General features: G+C 36.2%; 1 protein-coding gene and 1 non-coding gene across 2 annotated transcripts; both read right to left on the minus strand.

The window, feature by feature from the left end:
• Positions 1-463: 463 nt before the first annotated feature.
• On the minus strand, positions 464-13,853 carry LOC107760022 (uncharacterized). Its single transcript, XM_075249953.1, has 7 exons — positions 13,181-13,853; positions 11,107-11,249; positions 9,686-9,957; positions 3,136-3,290; positions 1,457-1,719; positions 1,258-1,320; positions 464-1,121 (listed from the first exon to the last, which is right to left on the minus strand). Exons 1-7 carry the CDS (start codon positions 13,458-13,460, stop codon positions 864-866), a joined length of 1,434 nt encoding a protein of 477 aa, XP_075106054.1. The 5' UTR covers positions 13,461-13,853; the 3' UTR covers positions 464-863.
• LOC142179696 (U6atac minor spliceosomal RNA) lies at positions 11,343-11,471 on the minus strand. The gene has a single exon (XR_012708240.1). It is a non-coding gene; the product is annotated as a U6atac minor spliceosomal RNA (small nuclear RNA).
• Positions 13,854-16,194: the final 2,341 nt, after the last annotated feature.

Below are 16,194 nucleotides of genomic sequence, written 5' to 3' on the forward strand. Positions count from 1 at the left end.
AATTTAGATAGAAATTGGGCATCAATTCATTAGTTTTATTGCAATGAAACTTGGGCATTTAGAAACTATTCAGAAGTACTCAGGTCAAAATAGTTTAAACAACTTGAAAAATGTTCAAAAATTCGTAGTCGAGCCTTTGTTCAAACAGCTCTCAGCGATAAGTGGTGGATGGGTCATCTGTCAACGCTCTATTTCAGTATATTAAAGCCTTTTGCTTCATTTTTGCAACATTTTAACCTAGTACTCAATTCGTCAAGGAACTGGGGATACGAGGGAGCAAATCCCGGTAAATCAGATAGATGGTGGACTGAGTATGAGATGTTCAAGCAGCTTCAATCTGTGTTGCTAACCATTGCTTCTTCGATGCATAACATGATACCACCTCTACTATAACAGGACTTGTTACCAAATATATGTGTGTGTGTGTGTGTTTATATTAGTTGCAGACAGGAGATAACTTAGCTTTCTTGACCCAAAAAGGAAACCCCACTCTCTACTTACAGGAAATACAGGTCCAGAACACAATGATGCAAAGGCCTTTACTAAGACGTCCATAAAATCATACTATTTCCTCCCAGACTATATACTATCCTACCGAAAAAACAAAAAGAAGTAGAATTATGGTGAATGAATAGCAGCATTAGTCCTTCTGAGACCACATTGACAACATCAAGGATGAGAAAGTCGTTTTTTTTTCACTCACAAAATATATAAGCAAGAGACGGCTGAACATTTTATCTATGGTATTTCATTTCCTGTTGTTGTTGACCACCTACTCACAGCTTATAAATTTCCACGTCTCATCTACAAATGCAGCTCCAACTGAGAATAGAGGCTTTATGCTAGCCAACAGTAATAAAATTTCATGTCTTTTGGTGTTCCTTTGCTTTTTGCAACACGTCCTTTAAAACTGCAGCAATTCTTTCTTCCATGTGACGCTCCAGAAATACCTCTTTCACCCTCTCATACCCTTTTTTACCCATTGTAAGCCTCCTCTCAACGTGAGTGGCTAATTTAACAATGTTTTTTGCAAGGGGCATTATCCCTTCTTTCCCCACAGGATGTAGCAGACCAGTCGTTCCATCTATTACAATTTCTCGGGTGCCACCAGCTGCAGTTCCCTGAAATGTAAGGCAAGAAGATGTGAGTGTAAGTTCTTCCAATCTAATGAAATATTTTAGATTATGCAAAGAAAATGTTGTATGTAAAAGAATAACTATGCAACAAGCCAAGATGGTGGAAGAAAATGGCAATTACCAACACGGGCAGCTGAAATGCCATGGCCTCGATAGTAATCCGACCAAAGCATTCACCCCGTGCCTACAAGGTTAAAAGAGAAGGGATGAATAATATGAAGTTAGCTATTACCGTAGTAGTAATATTATCTTACTTAAGAGGACAACAAACAAAAAAAAAAAGGAATAAGTGACCTAGCATCCACACCATGCCTACAAACCTGAGAATTCTGAACAAGAACGTCAATTGCAGCAAGATATGGAGCTACTGTCAGTGTCTTATTGACAAAATGAACATACTTTTCGATCTTCTTTGATATAACGAAGTTCCTAAGCTCTGTCTCAAATTTGCTATGACTAGTCATGTCACTCCCTACAACAACAGCATGAATTGATGGCAATTGTAACTTCCGTTCTTGAATAAGCTGCAAGCTCTCATAGAATGCTCGTAAAACTAAGTCCTGACCCTTCCCACGAGTAACACCTGCAATATTGCAAGCCCAGGTCATACTGTAGTTAGAAAAGGACCGTTAGTGAGAAAGCTACCAATATTTCGAATCCAAGTCGTGCAGTAGTTAAAGAAAAGTCTGTACAGCATGACGAGGAATACAAGTGAGTCATAGTGATTGGATAAATTCAGAAACGGAAAAGGGCTAAATATACCCCTCTACTTTCAAATATTGTTTACCTGTACCCTTTGTTATACTATTGGGCTATCCATACCTCTACCGTCATACTTTGGAACAAAAATACCCCTATTGTCATACTTTGAAACAAAAATACCCCTATTTTGGATGGAGTGCCACGTGGCAACACCAGATTAAAACGACCCATTTCTTTTTTTTTACCCGATCGTTTTAAAAAAAAAAACACAACCCGACCCATATTTTCAAATTTTTCCAGTTTTTTTTTTTTTTTAAATTTCAGTTTTTAAAAAACGAAAATATTTTGTTAAAAAACAAAAAAAAAATCTGTTTTTACAAATTTGTTTTTACAAAACAAAATTCTTTTAAAAAACTGAAAAAATAAAAAATATATATATTTCAAAAACGAAAATATTTTGTTGAAAATAATGTTTTCAGTTTTTAAAAAACGAAAATATTTTTTTTCTGTTTTATCTCTTTTTATCCCCATATTTATACACATTAATTTTGCTATATTACCCAAAATTACCCCCCACACACCCACACACACCTACCACTCTCTTCCTTCTTTTTCGTTTCATATGTTAAATAAAATTTCATATACCTTATAAAAAAATCCTTTATTTATAGAACCCAAAGAAGCTAAAACCCTTTACAAAAAAAAATTCAGTTTATAACAAAATATTTTCGTTTTTTAAAAACTGAAATTATTATTTTCAACAAAATATTTTCGCTTTTGAAAAATATTTTTTTTTTTCATTTTTTCATTTTTTTAAAAGAATTTTATTTTGTAAAAACTGGAAAAACAAATTTATAAAAACAGAATTTTTTTTGGTTTTGTTTTTTAACAAAATATTTTCGTTTTTAAAAACTGTAAAATTTTTAAAAAAAAAAAAAACTAGAAAAAAAATGACAATAGGGGTCGGGTTGTGGTTTTTTTTAAAAACAGATCGGGTAAAAAAAGAAATGGGTCGTTTTAATCTGGTGTTGCCACGTGGCACTCCATCCAAAATAGGAGTATTTTTGTTTCAAAGTATGACAATAGGGGTATTTTCGTTCCAAAGTATGACGGTAGGGGTACGGATAGCCCAATAGTATAACGAAGGGTACAGGTAAACAATATTTGAAAGTAGAGGGGTATATTTAGCCCTTTGCCGATTCAGAAAATATAAAGCAGGTATTCAAGAAAGCAGCTTTTAACAGGATCGAAGCATGATAAATTGTAATGCATAATAGTACTACAGGAAAAGGCTTACTATTTATGATGGCAAATAGTATATCTTCATTTCGAACTCCAAGAGATTCACGAACATGCTCCCTCAAAATTCTTTTTGCCACACTATCTTCAGCAATTTCCATTAGCTCATTGCTGTTGCCAAGATGAACAACATGGGTTTTTGGCATTTTGATCCTACAGAATATTAATAACAAGTTTGAGAGATTATACAACGCATACAACCAAGAAAGGAAAAATGAAGGATAAGCAACGTATACAAGGTAGATTTGGACATAAATGAGAAGTTTCTGGAGTTCACCCAAAGTTTGAGCATTCAGACCCAAGTATTAGAAAGAAGATTTCCATTATATTCCCTTACCAACGGAGAAATAAATTCAACTAAATTTTTATGATCAGGTAAAGAAAAATAATTAACTAAATTTTATGCCTGGAAATAGATTGAGATGCACTTTGAGTTTAAAATTACTTCACATAAATATACGCATTCAGAATTTTCAGAGAAACATACCAAGCATCCACCACAATTAGGATCAGGGTACTTTCAGTATAAGTAACATTAGAATTACTGTTAGCATTTTCTACTTGCCATGGTAATCCGACTAAGTACTCTTCTATGTAACAAAATGCAAACCAGATAGTTTTCCTGGAGTGCTGCTTTTTCACTTCTTGAGTCCAACAGAATCTCATTAGGATAGATATTGATAAAGACACCAATGACAGAGATAAGAAAGGGTTAACTATAATGAAGCAACCTGAAGTTACCAATGGAACCATGAATTTCCAGCAAAGATAAGAAAGCTCTTGCATCTTGTGATCTAAACTTCCGCAGTAAGATTACTTTTATCAGCTAGATTTGTATGAAGTACAAGCTAACCTATCTTTTTTTTGGGGGGTGGGGGGGTGGGGGTGGGGTAAGAGAGAAAGAGAACGGTTACTGCCTGTTCATTTACCCCTTTTATATGGGTGCTAGGCAATACCCATAACTAAAATGCTGCACGTAAAATGATAGGCAGTACATGAAGGCCATTTTTAAAGTTCATATCTGACATAGTTCAATGAGATTTTCATCTCCTTCTTTGATAATACAGCTAGTAAACTCTGAATAACTACAGCAGCTCCCAATAGGCAGATAAATTTTTTATGTCCAATTTTAGGGTTGTGCATTCGAATTGGTTTATCAATAAATCGAATCGATTATTTGTTAACGGTTTTTCGATTTAACGATTTCGATTTCGAAATTTTCCTTATCGAGTTATCGATTTCGATTTTGTCCTCTTCGGTTATCGGTTTATCGATAAACCGATAAGATATACTCCCTCCGTTCCAATTTATGTGAACCTGTTTGACTGGGCACGAAGTTTAAGAAAAAAATGATTTTTTTTTTAAATTTGTGGTCCTAAACAAGTCAAAAAGGGGCCAGAGTATTATGTGGTTATAAAAGCTTCTCATTAAGGGTAGAATTATAAGTTTAAACTAAATTGTTTACAAATTTAGAAAGGGGTCATTCTTTTTGGAACGGACCAAAAAGGAAATAGATTCACATAACTGAAACAGAGGGAGTACTAAAAAAACAAAAAAAAAATTATTTTTTTTTATTTTTATTTTACCCTTATTCTATAATACCCTTCCCTTTACCCTAAGTCCCTAACCCTATTATTTCCTCTACCACATTTAAGGAATGATCACATTTAAAGCTCAAGGGAATGAAGTTCAAATTAATGGAAAACAGAATTAGCTTTGATGATGTATTTTTTTTATACCGTTGGAGTGTTGGTGGCATACATTTGATCCCATACTTTAGTTTCATTGCATGTGCTTGTTGACACAATTTTTATGTTATAAACGGTGTTCGTCTTATTTTAGCTTCTTTTTGTCCATATTAGTTAGGCGTGTTTATAGCAATATACTTTCCGTGGAATCCCGCAAATTTTCTTATTGGTGTAATCGATAACCGAATCGATAAGCCCCAAAAATCGATAAATCGAAATCGAAAAAATCGAAACCTTACTGAAACGACAACGATAGGCATATGTACAAATCGATAATCGATAAGTAATTATCAATAAGGGTCAAAATCGAATCGATAAATCAAACCGATTTTCTCTCATTTTTAAGGACAAGTAGATCTTTCTGGAAGAATGTTCACAGCATTTAAACTTTTATCCCTCATAAGTCTTATGTTTTTCAATTTATGTATTAACATTCCTTTACCTCCCTCTATCATTTCTTATGGAGTTCTGGTGACTGTACAAGTCAACAGGAAAGAAAATCAAAAATAGATATATGCCAGTGGGAAATGATGGCAGCTTGAGAGAGTAAACTACCATTCTAATAGCCTGTTTGGCCAAGCTTTTCAAGACAAAAAAAGTGCTTTTTCCCCCAAAAGCACTTTTTCCCCCTAATTTGAGGTGTTTGGCCAAGCTTATTTGGGAAAAAAAGTGCTTTTGGGAAGAAGCAGAAGCAGTTTCAGAGAAGCAGAAAAAAGTAGCTTCTTTCCAAAAGCAGAAGCAGAAGCAGTTTTGGCTTTTCTTCTTACCTAAAATACCCTTAACAAAATATAGTATATACCAAAATAACCCTTAAACCTAATACTTAGGATATTAATTTATAAATATTCTTCTTATTTTTAGGAAACTTTATAATATATAGTGTCTTTAGGGGTGAATGTTTTTATATTTGTTGAAGGAATTTTAATATATTTAACTTATATTAAAAGAATTAAGTACTTTTTAATTTTATTTTCATATTTTACTTAAATAAAATGATTTTTTTTAATTATTGCATGTAATAACAACATTTTGATATTATTTATTTACTTATAATATTAATTATTAAGTAAATCTATTCATGTCCTTATTCGTAATTTGACACTTAAAAGTACTTTCTAAAAAGCTTGGCCAAACACAAATTATTTCTCAAAAGTGCTTTTCAGACTGATTAGCCAAACACAAACTGATTCTCTCCAAAAGTACTTTTTTCAAAAGCACTTCTTGATGATAGGCTATAATTACGTATTTTAGTCGATTATTACACTCTAATTTACTGCACTTTAGTTGAGTTTGCGCTTTAATCGCTAGTGTTTTGCACTAATTGTGTGTTTTATGCCTTGTAGGTGTGATTCCGAGCTATATAGATGTTATGAAATAAATTTAAGTGGTTTGGAGCTTTGAAGTCTGAGTAAGAGCTCAAGGAATTAAGCCGGGATCGTGTTCGGGGATCAACGGATGATAAAACAACAAAACAAAAACTCGAAGAGGCATATTGCGCACTGTCTAGTAAAATAGACATAACTTTTTGCTCAGAACTCCATTTGGTCTCCATAATATATGATTGGAAAGATAACTCAAAGGGCTACAACTTTCATGTTTTACGTTTTTCCAAATTCCAAACGGAACAGGGTGAAAAATCGTGGTTTTGGCGCGACCGCAGCACAACCGCGGCAGAGGGCAGTCGCGGACAACTGAAGAATCTGAGGGGGTGTTTGGCCGCGGTTTGACCGCGACCGCGGTGGTACCGCGGTAGGATGCGTAAATTTCAGGGACCAAAGTGCAAAACACGGGATTTTAAGCCCTAAACCTTATATTAAACCAAGGAAGCCGGCCAAGAAAAGGAGAGGACATATTTTTGACATAGATTTGACCTAAGGAGGCAGAGACACAATAGGAGCAAGGCTTGGGAATTCTTCTACAAGTTTTTTCTTTTCTCTTCCTATTTTTTATTGTTGGTTATGACTTTTAGTACTGTAGTTTTACATACTATTATGAATAGCTAAATTGTTATCTAGAGTTTTGATAGAACCTTTTGTAGGATAAATTCTTGTTATGTTGTTATATAATTGAGCCGTAGTATAATCTCTATTTGTTCAACTACGTTCTTATTGTCGTTAATTGAAGAGCTCTCAATTAGCTGTGCCTATTTAGTGTGCATAACTCGGGAGAGAGTGCATATTTAGGTAATTGTTGAACAACACCACTCCCAGAGTATATGAGGGATCAATAACCGAGGGTTTAAAGGCGGGATTAGGGATAACGAAGCCTTGGGTACGATCTGAAGTGAGCTGTATCAAAAGCCAGCTAGCGTAGCTCGGGAGAGTGCGTCTAGTAAATTGTCGTGATTACTCCGGAGAGATTTACGGTAATAAGAGTGCTCATGATCGGTAGAGAATACTTAGGCGAAATTATAGAAGACATAGCGGGAAGGATTCCGACAATTAGGGAAATCATAACTCTAGACCTCCTTAATCTTGTCTCTAACTCTTAGTATCTTTAGTTGTTAATTTATTATTTTAATTTGTTAATCAATTAGTTAAACACAAGAATCTAAATATCTATAAGTTAGGAACTGTTCAAGCTTGTCTTCTTGGTGATAGTGAACAGCTGTAGCTAAGCCTTAGTTCTCTGTGGGATTCGACTCCGGACTTGTAAACCGGGTTATATTTGCAACGACCGCATTGTCCTTTTTATAAGGCATAGTTGGGGCGTGATCACTTCTCAAAATAAACTGATTTCTCCAGCTTGGCCAAACAGGCTATAACAACAACAACAACAACAACAACAACCCAGTGTAATCCCACAAGTGGGGTCTGGGGAGGGTAATATGTACGCAGACCTTACCTCTACCCCGAGGGGCAGAGAGGCTGTTTCCAGGAGACCCTCGGCTCAAAGAGGCAACAAGAGACACTATATTAGTACTATCAATAGACTCATAATAAAACAACATAAAGTACCATAAAATCCATAACATAACATAAATACCATAAAAACAAAGTAACAACAATATAAGAGATATAGGAAATACGAGAAAGATGTAAGGTATTAATACACAGGAGATAAAGCCCATCATCAGTAGTTGATCAATAGCATCCTAAGACTACTTCCTAACTGGCTAGTCTCACTCTAGTGCGCTGTAACAAAGACATCACAATTTCCCTAACCTACCACCTTAATGCTCGATCTCCACAATTCCCTGTTTAGGGCCGTGTCCTCAGTAACCCTAAGTCGCGTCATATCCTGCCTGATCACCTCTCCCCAATACTTCTTAGGTCTCCCCCTACCTCTCCTCGTACCCACCACTGCCAGTCGTTCACACCTTCTCACCGGTGCATCAGTGTTCCTCCTCTGAATGTGCCCGAACCATCTGAGTCTTGCTTCCCGCATCTTGTCCTCCATGGGGGCCACACCCACCTTCTCTCGAATATCTTCATTTCTAATCTTATCCTTCCTTGTATGCCCGCACATCCACCTCAACATCCTCATCTCTGCAACTTTCATCCTCTGGATGTGTGAGATCTTCACCGGCCAACACTCGGTCCCATACAACATAGCAGGCCTAACCACTGCCCTATAAAATTTACCTTTCAGTAACAGTGGCACTTTCTTGTCACACAGGACTCCCGTCGCTAACCTCCATTTCATCCACCCCACCCCTATACGGTGTGTGACATCCTCGTCGATCTCCCCGGACCCCTGAATAAACGACCCCAGGTACTTGAAACTACCCCTCTTAGGGATGACTTGAGAATCAAGCCTCACTTCCACTCCCGCTTCCGTCGGCTCTGCCCCAAATTTGCACTCAAGGTATTCCGTCTTCGTCCTGCTCAACCTGAAACCTTTGGACTCAAGGGTGTGTCTCCAAACCTCTAACCTCTCGCTGACGCCGCGTCGTGTCTCGTCGATTAGAACTATGTCATCAGCAAATAGCATGCACCATGGCACCTCCCCCTGAATATGATGTGTTATAGCATCCATCACCAGGGCAAATAGGAAAGGGCTGAACGCAGACCCTTGATGCAATCCTGTAATAATCGGAAAATAATCTGAATCGCCTCCTGCTGTCCTAACCCGAGTCTTAGCTCCATCATACATGTCCTTAATCGCCCTAATGTAGGCAATCGGGACCCCTTTAGCCTCTAAGCATCTCCATAAGACCTCCCTAGGAACCTTGTCGTACGCTTTCTCTAGATCGATAAACACCATGTGGAGATCCTTCTTCTTATCCCTGTATTGTTCCATCGTCCTCCTAATAAGGTGGATAGCTTCTGTGGTAGATCGCCCCGGCATGAACCCGAACTGGTTGTCTGAAATAGACACCGTCCTTCGCACTCTCATTTCTACCACTCTCTCCCAGACTTTCATGGTATGACTTAGTAATTTAATACCCCTATAGTTGTTACAGATCTGGATATCGCCTTTGTTCTTATACAACGGGACCATAGTACTCCACCTCCACTCTTCGGGCATCCTATTAGTCTTGGATATCACATTAAGCAACTTAATAAGCCATTCCACGCCTGCTCTACCCACACACCTCCAAAGCTCAACCGGAATTTCATCTCCAAACAGGCTATAAGACTAGAAGATTTCATTTACTCAATTTAAACAGTCAAAAAAAAAACGATTTCATCTACTCAATTTATCGTCTAAATTCACATTAATGTGTAAGCAAAACATTCTGGTATCACAACGATGATGCTCAAGACGTGATTTGAACCTAAAGATGCATGACCTCAAAAGGCCACTGGAAGTAGATCCGTCACCAACTATATCAAAATTGCAAACTTATAAACATACCTTAGCCGTTCCTGTGTTCTATTCTTCCAGTATTCAGCTGTTACATGTGAATCAATCATTGCACCAGCAACGTACGGGAGGTGCTTCACATAATCTAGACTGAAGTAATGACCTCGCATTTCATGGATCCACCATAAAACTTTGGGAAGGACACGAGGAACATGTTCCTTGAGAACAGCATCCAACCATTTCCCAGCAACGGCAGTGTTTAAAACAACCAAGTCAGCTTTTAAAGCAGTATCTATTGCCTCCTGACCCTTAGCAGAGACAACCTGAAAGCAGACATGCCTCCCATAAGCACAATCATTTCAATCTTTCCTACTAAACTATACGTTTCAATAAGGCAGAAGAATAAATTTCTAGATCTCAGTGACTAGACATGCACATCACTGCAAATATGCCAGCCATTAATTGCTTAAGGCTGCTGGAACAAAATAAGCGAATGGCAGACTACCCTGCAGAGAATGACCCCTATTGTTTATAAGGAGTAATATCACTTATCGAAACATAAAATGTGTGTTATGAAACAAATAAGGATAATATTTAGAAAAGAAAAAGTGAATCTCACAGAGAATGACCTCTATCATTATCATATTTCAGTTTTCATGGAGGGTAAGATGCTAAAAGAGCTAAAAGCCAAGAGAAATTACAGGAAAACATGGAATTTCATCTCAAATGGATAAGGGGGCAGAACACATAGGGCAAAACCTCCACTAATAGTAATGACAGTTATCTCTGCTGATAGTACTGTTATACACTTGTTGGATACCGGTTAAACAAATAAATTAGAAGCGATTAAAACACACTACGTTTTATATACCTCAGTGAACTTGTCCCTCCCCCCAAGTTGATTTTCCCTTTTTCTCTATAAAAGCTCAAATAAGAAAAAGGATAATTTTGGTGGGAAGCAGCAGGTACCCGGTGGAATAGTCGAGAAGAGTGCAAGCTAGCTCGGATACCACCATAAAAAAGAAAAGAAAAGAATAGCTTTTTCTACATATATTATACTTCACACGCGAGGCTCGTCTTTACAGTCTCACAATTTTCCTTACATGTTTATTTGTATTCCATCCCATTAACTTTCAATTCTCTTCTTAATATCCGTGAAAAGTTAAACATGGACATTTTTTAGGACTAAGAAAGTAATTGAAAAAACAAAATATATAATAGGAAAAATAAAAGAAAAAGAAAAAAACGAGCCCAATGGTGGAAACAGATTTAGTCTGCAAAGAAATGGTGAATGAGTACCAATGAACTAGAATACCAAAAGGACAAAAACAAGTACTAAAACTGAAATTACTATTACCTTTCTCAAAAGAAAAGGAACTGAAACTGAAATTAAAACGAGGAAAGATGAAATTGTGAAAATATATGGGAAGGTATGAAATCTCAAGCTGGAAAGGAATACTGCTAAGTACAACCTGAACTCCTCGGTGTAACATTTTGTGTTCCAAACTGTATACGACGTTATTTGTTTCAGATGGTCTTTGATTTGTGATCCAACAGACTTCAGCTCCAACACTTCTCAGCAAAAATGCCAGCTCCATCAGCAACAAGGGTCCACCTATATGGAAAGAAAGAGCAATCATAGTGATTAGAAGTAGTATTTGTTTCCATGATATGGCACTTTCCTTTTTTTCCCTTCTTTTTTCATAAATCAAAATATTCATTGATACTCAACCACGATGATGTAATAATTATAAAGGAGGTAGTAAACAGGTAAAGCCCAAAGGCTGTTCACGTCCTTGTAAGGAGGATGCCAACCATCTCTCCTTTCTATGAACACAATTATAAAGGAGGTACAATACAAGTATTCTTTAAGCATCCAAAATACCAAGTTCCTAAAATGTCGGTGTTTATTACAACATAAATGCAAATATACAAAAGATACCAAATAGAGAGAAATTAACTCCTAATCAATGTATTTTCGGCCTCTTCGAAAGTTCTTTTCTTTCTTTTCTCTCTTAATTATCAAAATATGCAAAAGGGCCCAATTATCCATAACCTCTTTCTCTCGGCTCCCAGCCCATTTATTTGCCAGCACTGAACTCAGTTTTCAAGTGCAAGGAAAATCAAACTAATAGGTTTCTTTTTTCAGATAAAAAATAAAACATTCTAGAATATATGGAACGGATTTAAATGATGCATCAAACCAAGGGCTTCACTGGTAACATGCTTTTTACTGGATCTCATTTCCATTATCAAGAAGATGCAGAGAAATTACTGAAATAATAAAGTTGTAACAGAAGTGGTTCAATGTTTGGCGGAAATTTGAAATCAAGTTATACAAAGTAAAAATAAAAATAATTAAAACATAGAATAACTGGGAAGCAGCAAACTTAAGTCGACAAACTGTTGCTAGCACCAAAAAAGCACATTATCAACAGAGCATGAGCGAGCACATTTTGGAACATGAATTAAATGTTCATCAGCCAGAACAGATTACAAAGATTACATCCATTTTCAATATTTTAAAACATTTTAGCAATCAGGTTAAGGAGCAGCTGAAGAGGTTCTAGCCAAAGCTCAAATCTAGCGGTTAAGAACTCTGGTTATTTTGCTCGTCAAAATAATGAAATATTGCCAGCTCCAGAAGAGTGAAAAACCGGCTAGCTAAAGAATCCAAAATGACAGATCAACTCTCTTAATTGCTCAAAAATATAAGTACAAGATAACCTCAAATATCCTGCTATAGAACAAATTTCTTTTATCAAACTTCAACGAATTTTATACCGTCTTTCATAACTCATTCACAACTATCTTGTGCTATAAAGATAAATAATACCAACAAAAGGGTGTAGATCAAAAGAATGAAAAGCGACAAGACAAGATAGGAGGATCCAGTGATTTCTCAATCTATTTGTATGCAACACGTGTTTCTCATTTGATTTTGTTCCATAGACATTTCAGTTAATACACTGTTCTAAAACATTTCAGTTCATTTAAACTTCTCCCAAAGTGGTACAGAAAGAGGATACATACACACAGCATTAATTAGGGATGCCACGAACATCCATTCCACCATTTTAATGTTCTCAATTTAACTCATCTCCGATTCTACACCTCTTATTTAGTTTTGTGATTTCGTGATTACTTCCTTTTACACCTTAAATAGCCAACTTCCATTACAACACTAATTCTGAATGAATGAATTAGCTAATAAATAGCAGATCCAACCCATTAATACGCATATTAAAATAATTGTTACCATTCTAAAAAAAACGCATATAAAAACAATTGACTTCACATCTCACTATACACAAAAAAAAGGGCGCGCACACACACACACACACAACAACAACAGGATCAACAGTAACACAAGTGATTCACTAATGCAGCTAAACAACACTCTTCAGTCCAGCTAGACTAGCAACATTTCACTCTAGAATGCTCCATAAGCAACATTGACGAACCGAACTAAACATAATATACGATATATATATAGTAATTAAAAGCGAAATTCAGGCAAAGCAAAAGAAAAAAAACAAAAGGTACCAGAAAGGGAAAGTTCGTGGGAGACAAGAAGCACAAGCCTAGACTTCATAAAACTGAGAGGGCTCTGAGTAACAGCAACTCCAATTGGCTTAGCTGATTCCGGTGAAGAGTTATATCGCTTCGCAGAAGCCACATCTACGCGGCAATCACAGGAGGACTCAAGGCTAGCTCTCACGATAAAAGCAATGGCAGTGGTAACTGAAAGCATCACAAGGAGCGCTACTACAGTCAGCCAGCGCTTGCGGAACAGAGCCATAGCTACGGAAGAATGCTTCGCCATGTCCAAAGCTAGGGTTTGTGAAGGTAAGAAGTTGGATCTGTGTCACCTTTCTCCGCATTTTAGGGTTGGGGTTTTTGATCTGAACTGGTAATTGGCGTACATTTGGCTTTTAAATTGACACTTGGAAAAAAGAAAAGAGCTTGTTCTTTAAAGATTGGAAGAAGAAGATCTACTGCGCTGGGTATAATAACTGCAGCGAAGAGTGATTGGGAACTTTTTAGATTTGACTAAGATTCAGCTTTAATGAGGAAACTGTGTTGTTAATCGCAAATTGGCAATGGCGATGCTGTCTTTCGAGAAAAATTGTCAATACTTTTGTACTCTAGTAGTAGTTTATTGTATTGCTCAGTAATCCCCTTGTTTCAATTTGCTATAGTTTTTCAAGCCATTCTTGGTCTCGAAATATTGCCTATGATAGTAAATTACAGTTTCAGCCCTCGAAATTGTCCAGAAATATTGCCTATGATAGTAAATTACAATTTCAGCCCTCGAGACTGCCTGGAAAGGTTGCCTATTATGACAAATATTGCTTATTCTGTGTGCGAGTGTGACCATGCATGTCACATTCTGAGTTTGTGTGTACAAAATGGGACGTAAACATCCTCCATCAAAATCTATAAAGTTTGAATATAATTTGACGTCTCAAAATGTAGTAGGAGTATTACTTATGAACCAACTTTTTTTCTCTTAGATTCTATATATTTTCTTAAATCTAATGGCAAGCCCATAAAATCTCTTACTAACTTGTTAGTGTGTCGCTAATTTAGAAGGTTCGAGGTAAGATTGATGAGCTTGAATGCAGATAGATAGAGAGAATGTTTACATTCCTTAACGTAACACCAAAATTCGTGCCTGGGAATTTAAAGATGGAAAATAACTACAAAATCTAATACTTGATAGTTCATAAAATGATGAAGGTTACAACTTTTAGATTATCTTAAGTCAAAAGATGTAGTACTCTTATTATTCTCTTCATGACTGCTAAAGTCTTGACAGTTCATCCTCAAATATGGAGCCAAACCTTAACCAGGAACATGGAGGTAGAATTTGATGTATGAAAAAGTTCTTTGATCATCGTCGGAAGGAAGATTACTTATTGTTCATCGCCGAAGAGAAAAGTCTCTTGACGTATGGAAGCCTTTTTTATCACCAACTAGAGATGAAAGGCTTCTAGATGTACAAAAGGCTAGGGCTGGGCATATATCGGGTAAAACCGATAACCCGAACCTTTAGTTATTTATTGGGTTATCGGTATCGGGTTATTGGATTAACGGTTCGGTAACGGTTTAGAATTTTTTTCACTATTGGGTTATCGGTTCGGGCCTCGATTTGCCAATTTTGTTAGGAGATTTTTACATTCCTATACACTATTTCAAATTTTATTACTCTCCCTACTCAAGTTTTAATCTAATTACATAATATATACAAAATTACCAATTATGTACATTTTTAGGCATTTAATGATAATAATTAAATCCTAAAATCACTCTAACATCTATATCCCACTTCCCCACATTTCTCTCTATCTCCCTCCACCTCCCCCCTTCCCCCCACGTATCTTCAGTATCTCCCTCTATTAACGCTTGTTTTCACTCTTCTTCAAAAATCCCTCTGCATTTTTTCACTCTTCTTCAAAAATCCCTCTCTATTTTTATAGATTCAAGCTCTAAATACTCTATCACACACCTCCATTAACGCATGTTGCTTGCTTAACTTAAAACACTTTTGAAGATCAGCCCTAATTCTAGTAAGAGAGCAGTAATTCCACCATTGACAGCCATTAAAAAGCTTTGAAGCTTTGAATTTGAATTTGGGTTTTCAAAAACCATTATTTGTTTGGAATGGGTGTTGTTGCAAACAATTGAAAATATTATTTGAAGTTTATATCTCAATTTTGAGGGTGTTTTGGTGAAGATTAGACTTGATTTTGGCTGAATTTCAGATTGAAACTCGAAGAAGAAGAAGATGAAGAAGAAGAAGAAGAAGAAGAAGAAGAAGAAGAAGAAGAAGAAGAAGAAGAAGAAGACATGACATACATTATACTTACGAAGTTGTAGTAAAATTGTAGGTAAATTGTATTATGTTTTTTATATATAGTTTTTTATTTAAATATTGTATGAAAGTTGAACAATATTGTATAAAATTTGTATAAAAATTATATTTAAATTGTATGATATTGTAGTTGTATATAACTGGGTAGAAATAATGTATGAAAGTTGTAGATAAGTTATATAATATATATAATTAGTTGTATGAAATTTATTTTTACTATGTATAAATCAGATACAAAATATACAAAAGACATATTGTATAAAATTTGTATACAAATTGTATTTAAGTTGTCACGCCCCGAACCTGGGAGTGAGACCGGCACCCGGTGCCTCACCTATCGTACCAACTTGCGACTAAGGAACTCTGAACATATGATTTCATACTTTGGCCATGGGCCACATTGCAAGACAACTGCGAATGCTGACTAAATATCAATATAAAGCTGGGCCGACAAGGCCGTCATAATTATTGCAGCTGACAAACCAACCAAATATACATACAAGGCCTACAAGCCCAACATATTACACTAACTGACAGGATATGTCTACAAGCCTCTACTGATGGATATACTGTCGCGCCCCCTTTTTCTCGCGAAATCGGGTTTATGACATTTGGGAGGACAACTCATTCCTTTTTGGGAATCTGGGTTTGAATTGAAGAGTCGCCACCTAATGATTAAGGT

This window comes from Nicotiana tabacum, chromosome 3, assembly GCF_000715075.1.
Source record: "Nicotiana tabacum cultivar K326 chromosome 3, ASM71507v2, whole genome shotgun sequence".
Classification (NCBI taxonomy): domain Eukaryota; kingdom Viridiplantae; phylum Streptophyta; class Magnoliopsida; order Solanales; family Solanaceae; genus Nicotiana; species Nicotiana tabacum.

Bases quoted from the DNA above. Each gene is read 5' to 3' on its own strand.
- LOC107760022 (XM_075249953.1), bottom strand. From the start codon at position 13,460: ATGGCGAAGCATTCTTCCGTAGCTATGGCTCTGTTCCGCAAGCGCTGG. The intron at 3,291-9,685 runs GTATGTTTATAA...AATATTCTGTAG, and splicing joins AGAACACAGGAACGGCTAAG to GATCAAAATGCCAAAAACCC. The intron at 1,122-1,257 runs GTAATTGCCATT...CTTACATTTCAG, and splicing joins CATTTCAGCTGCCCGTGTTG to GGAACTGCAGCTGGTGGCAC.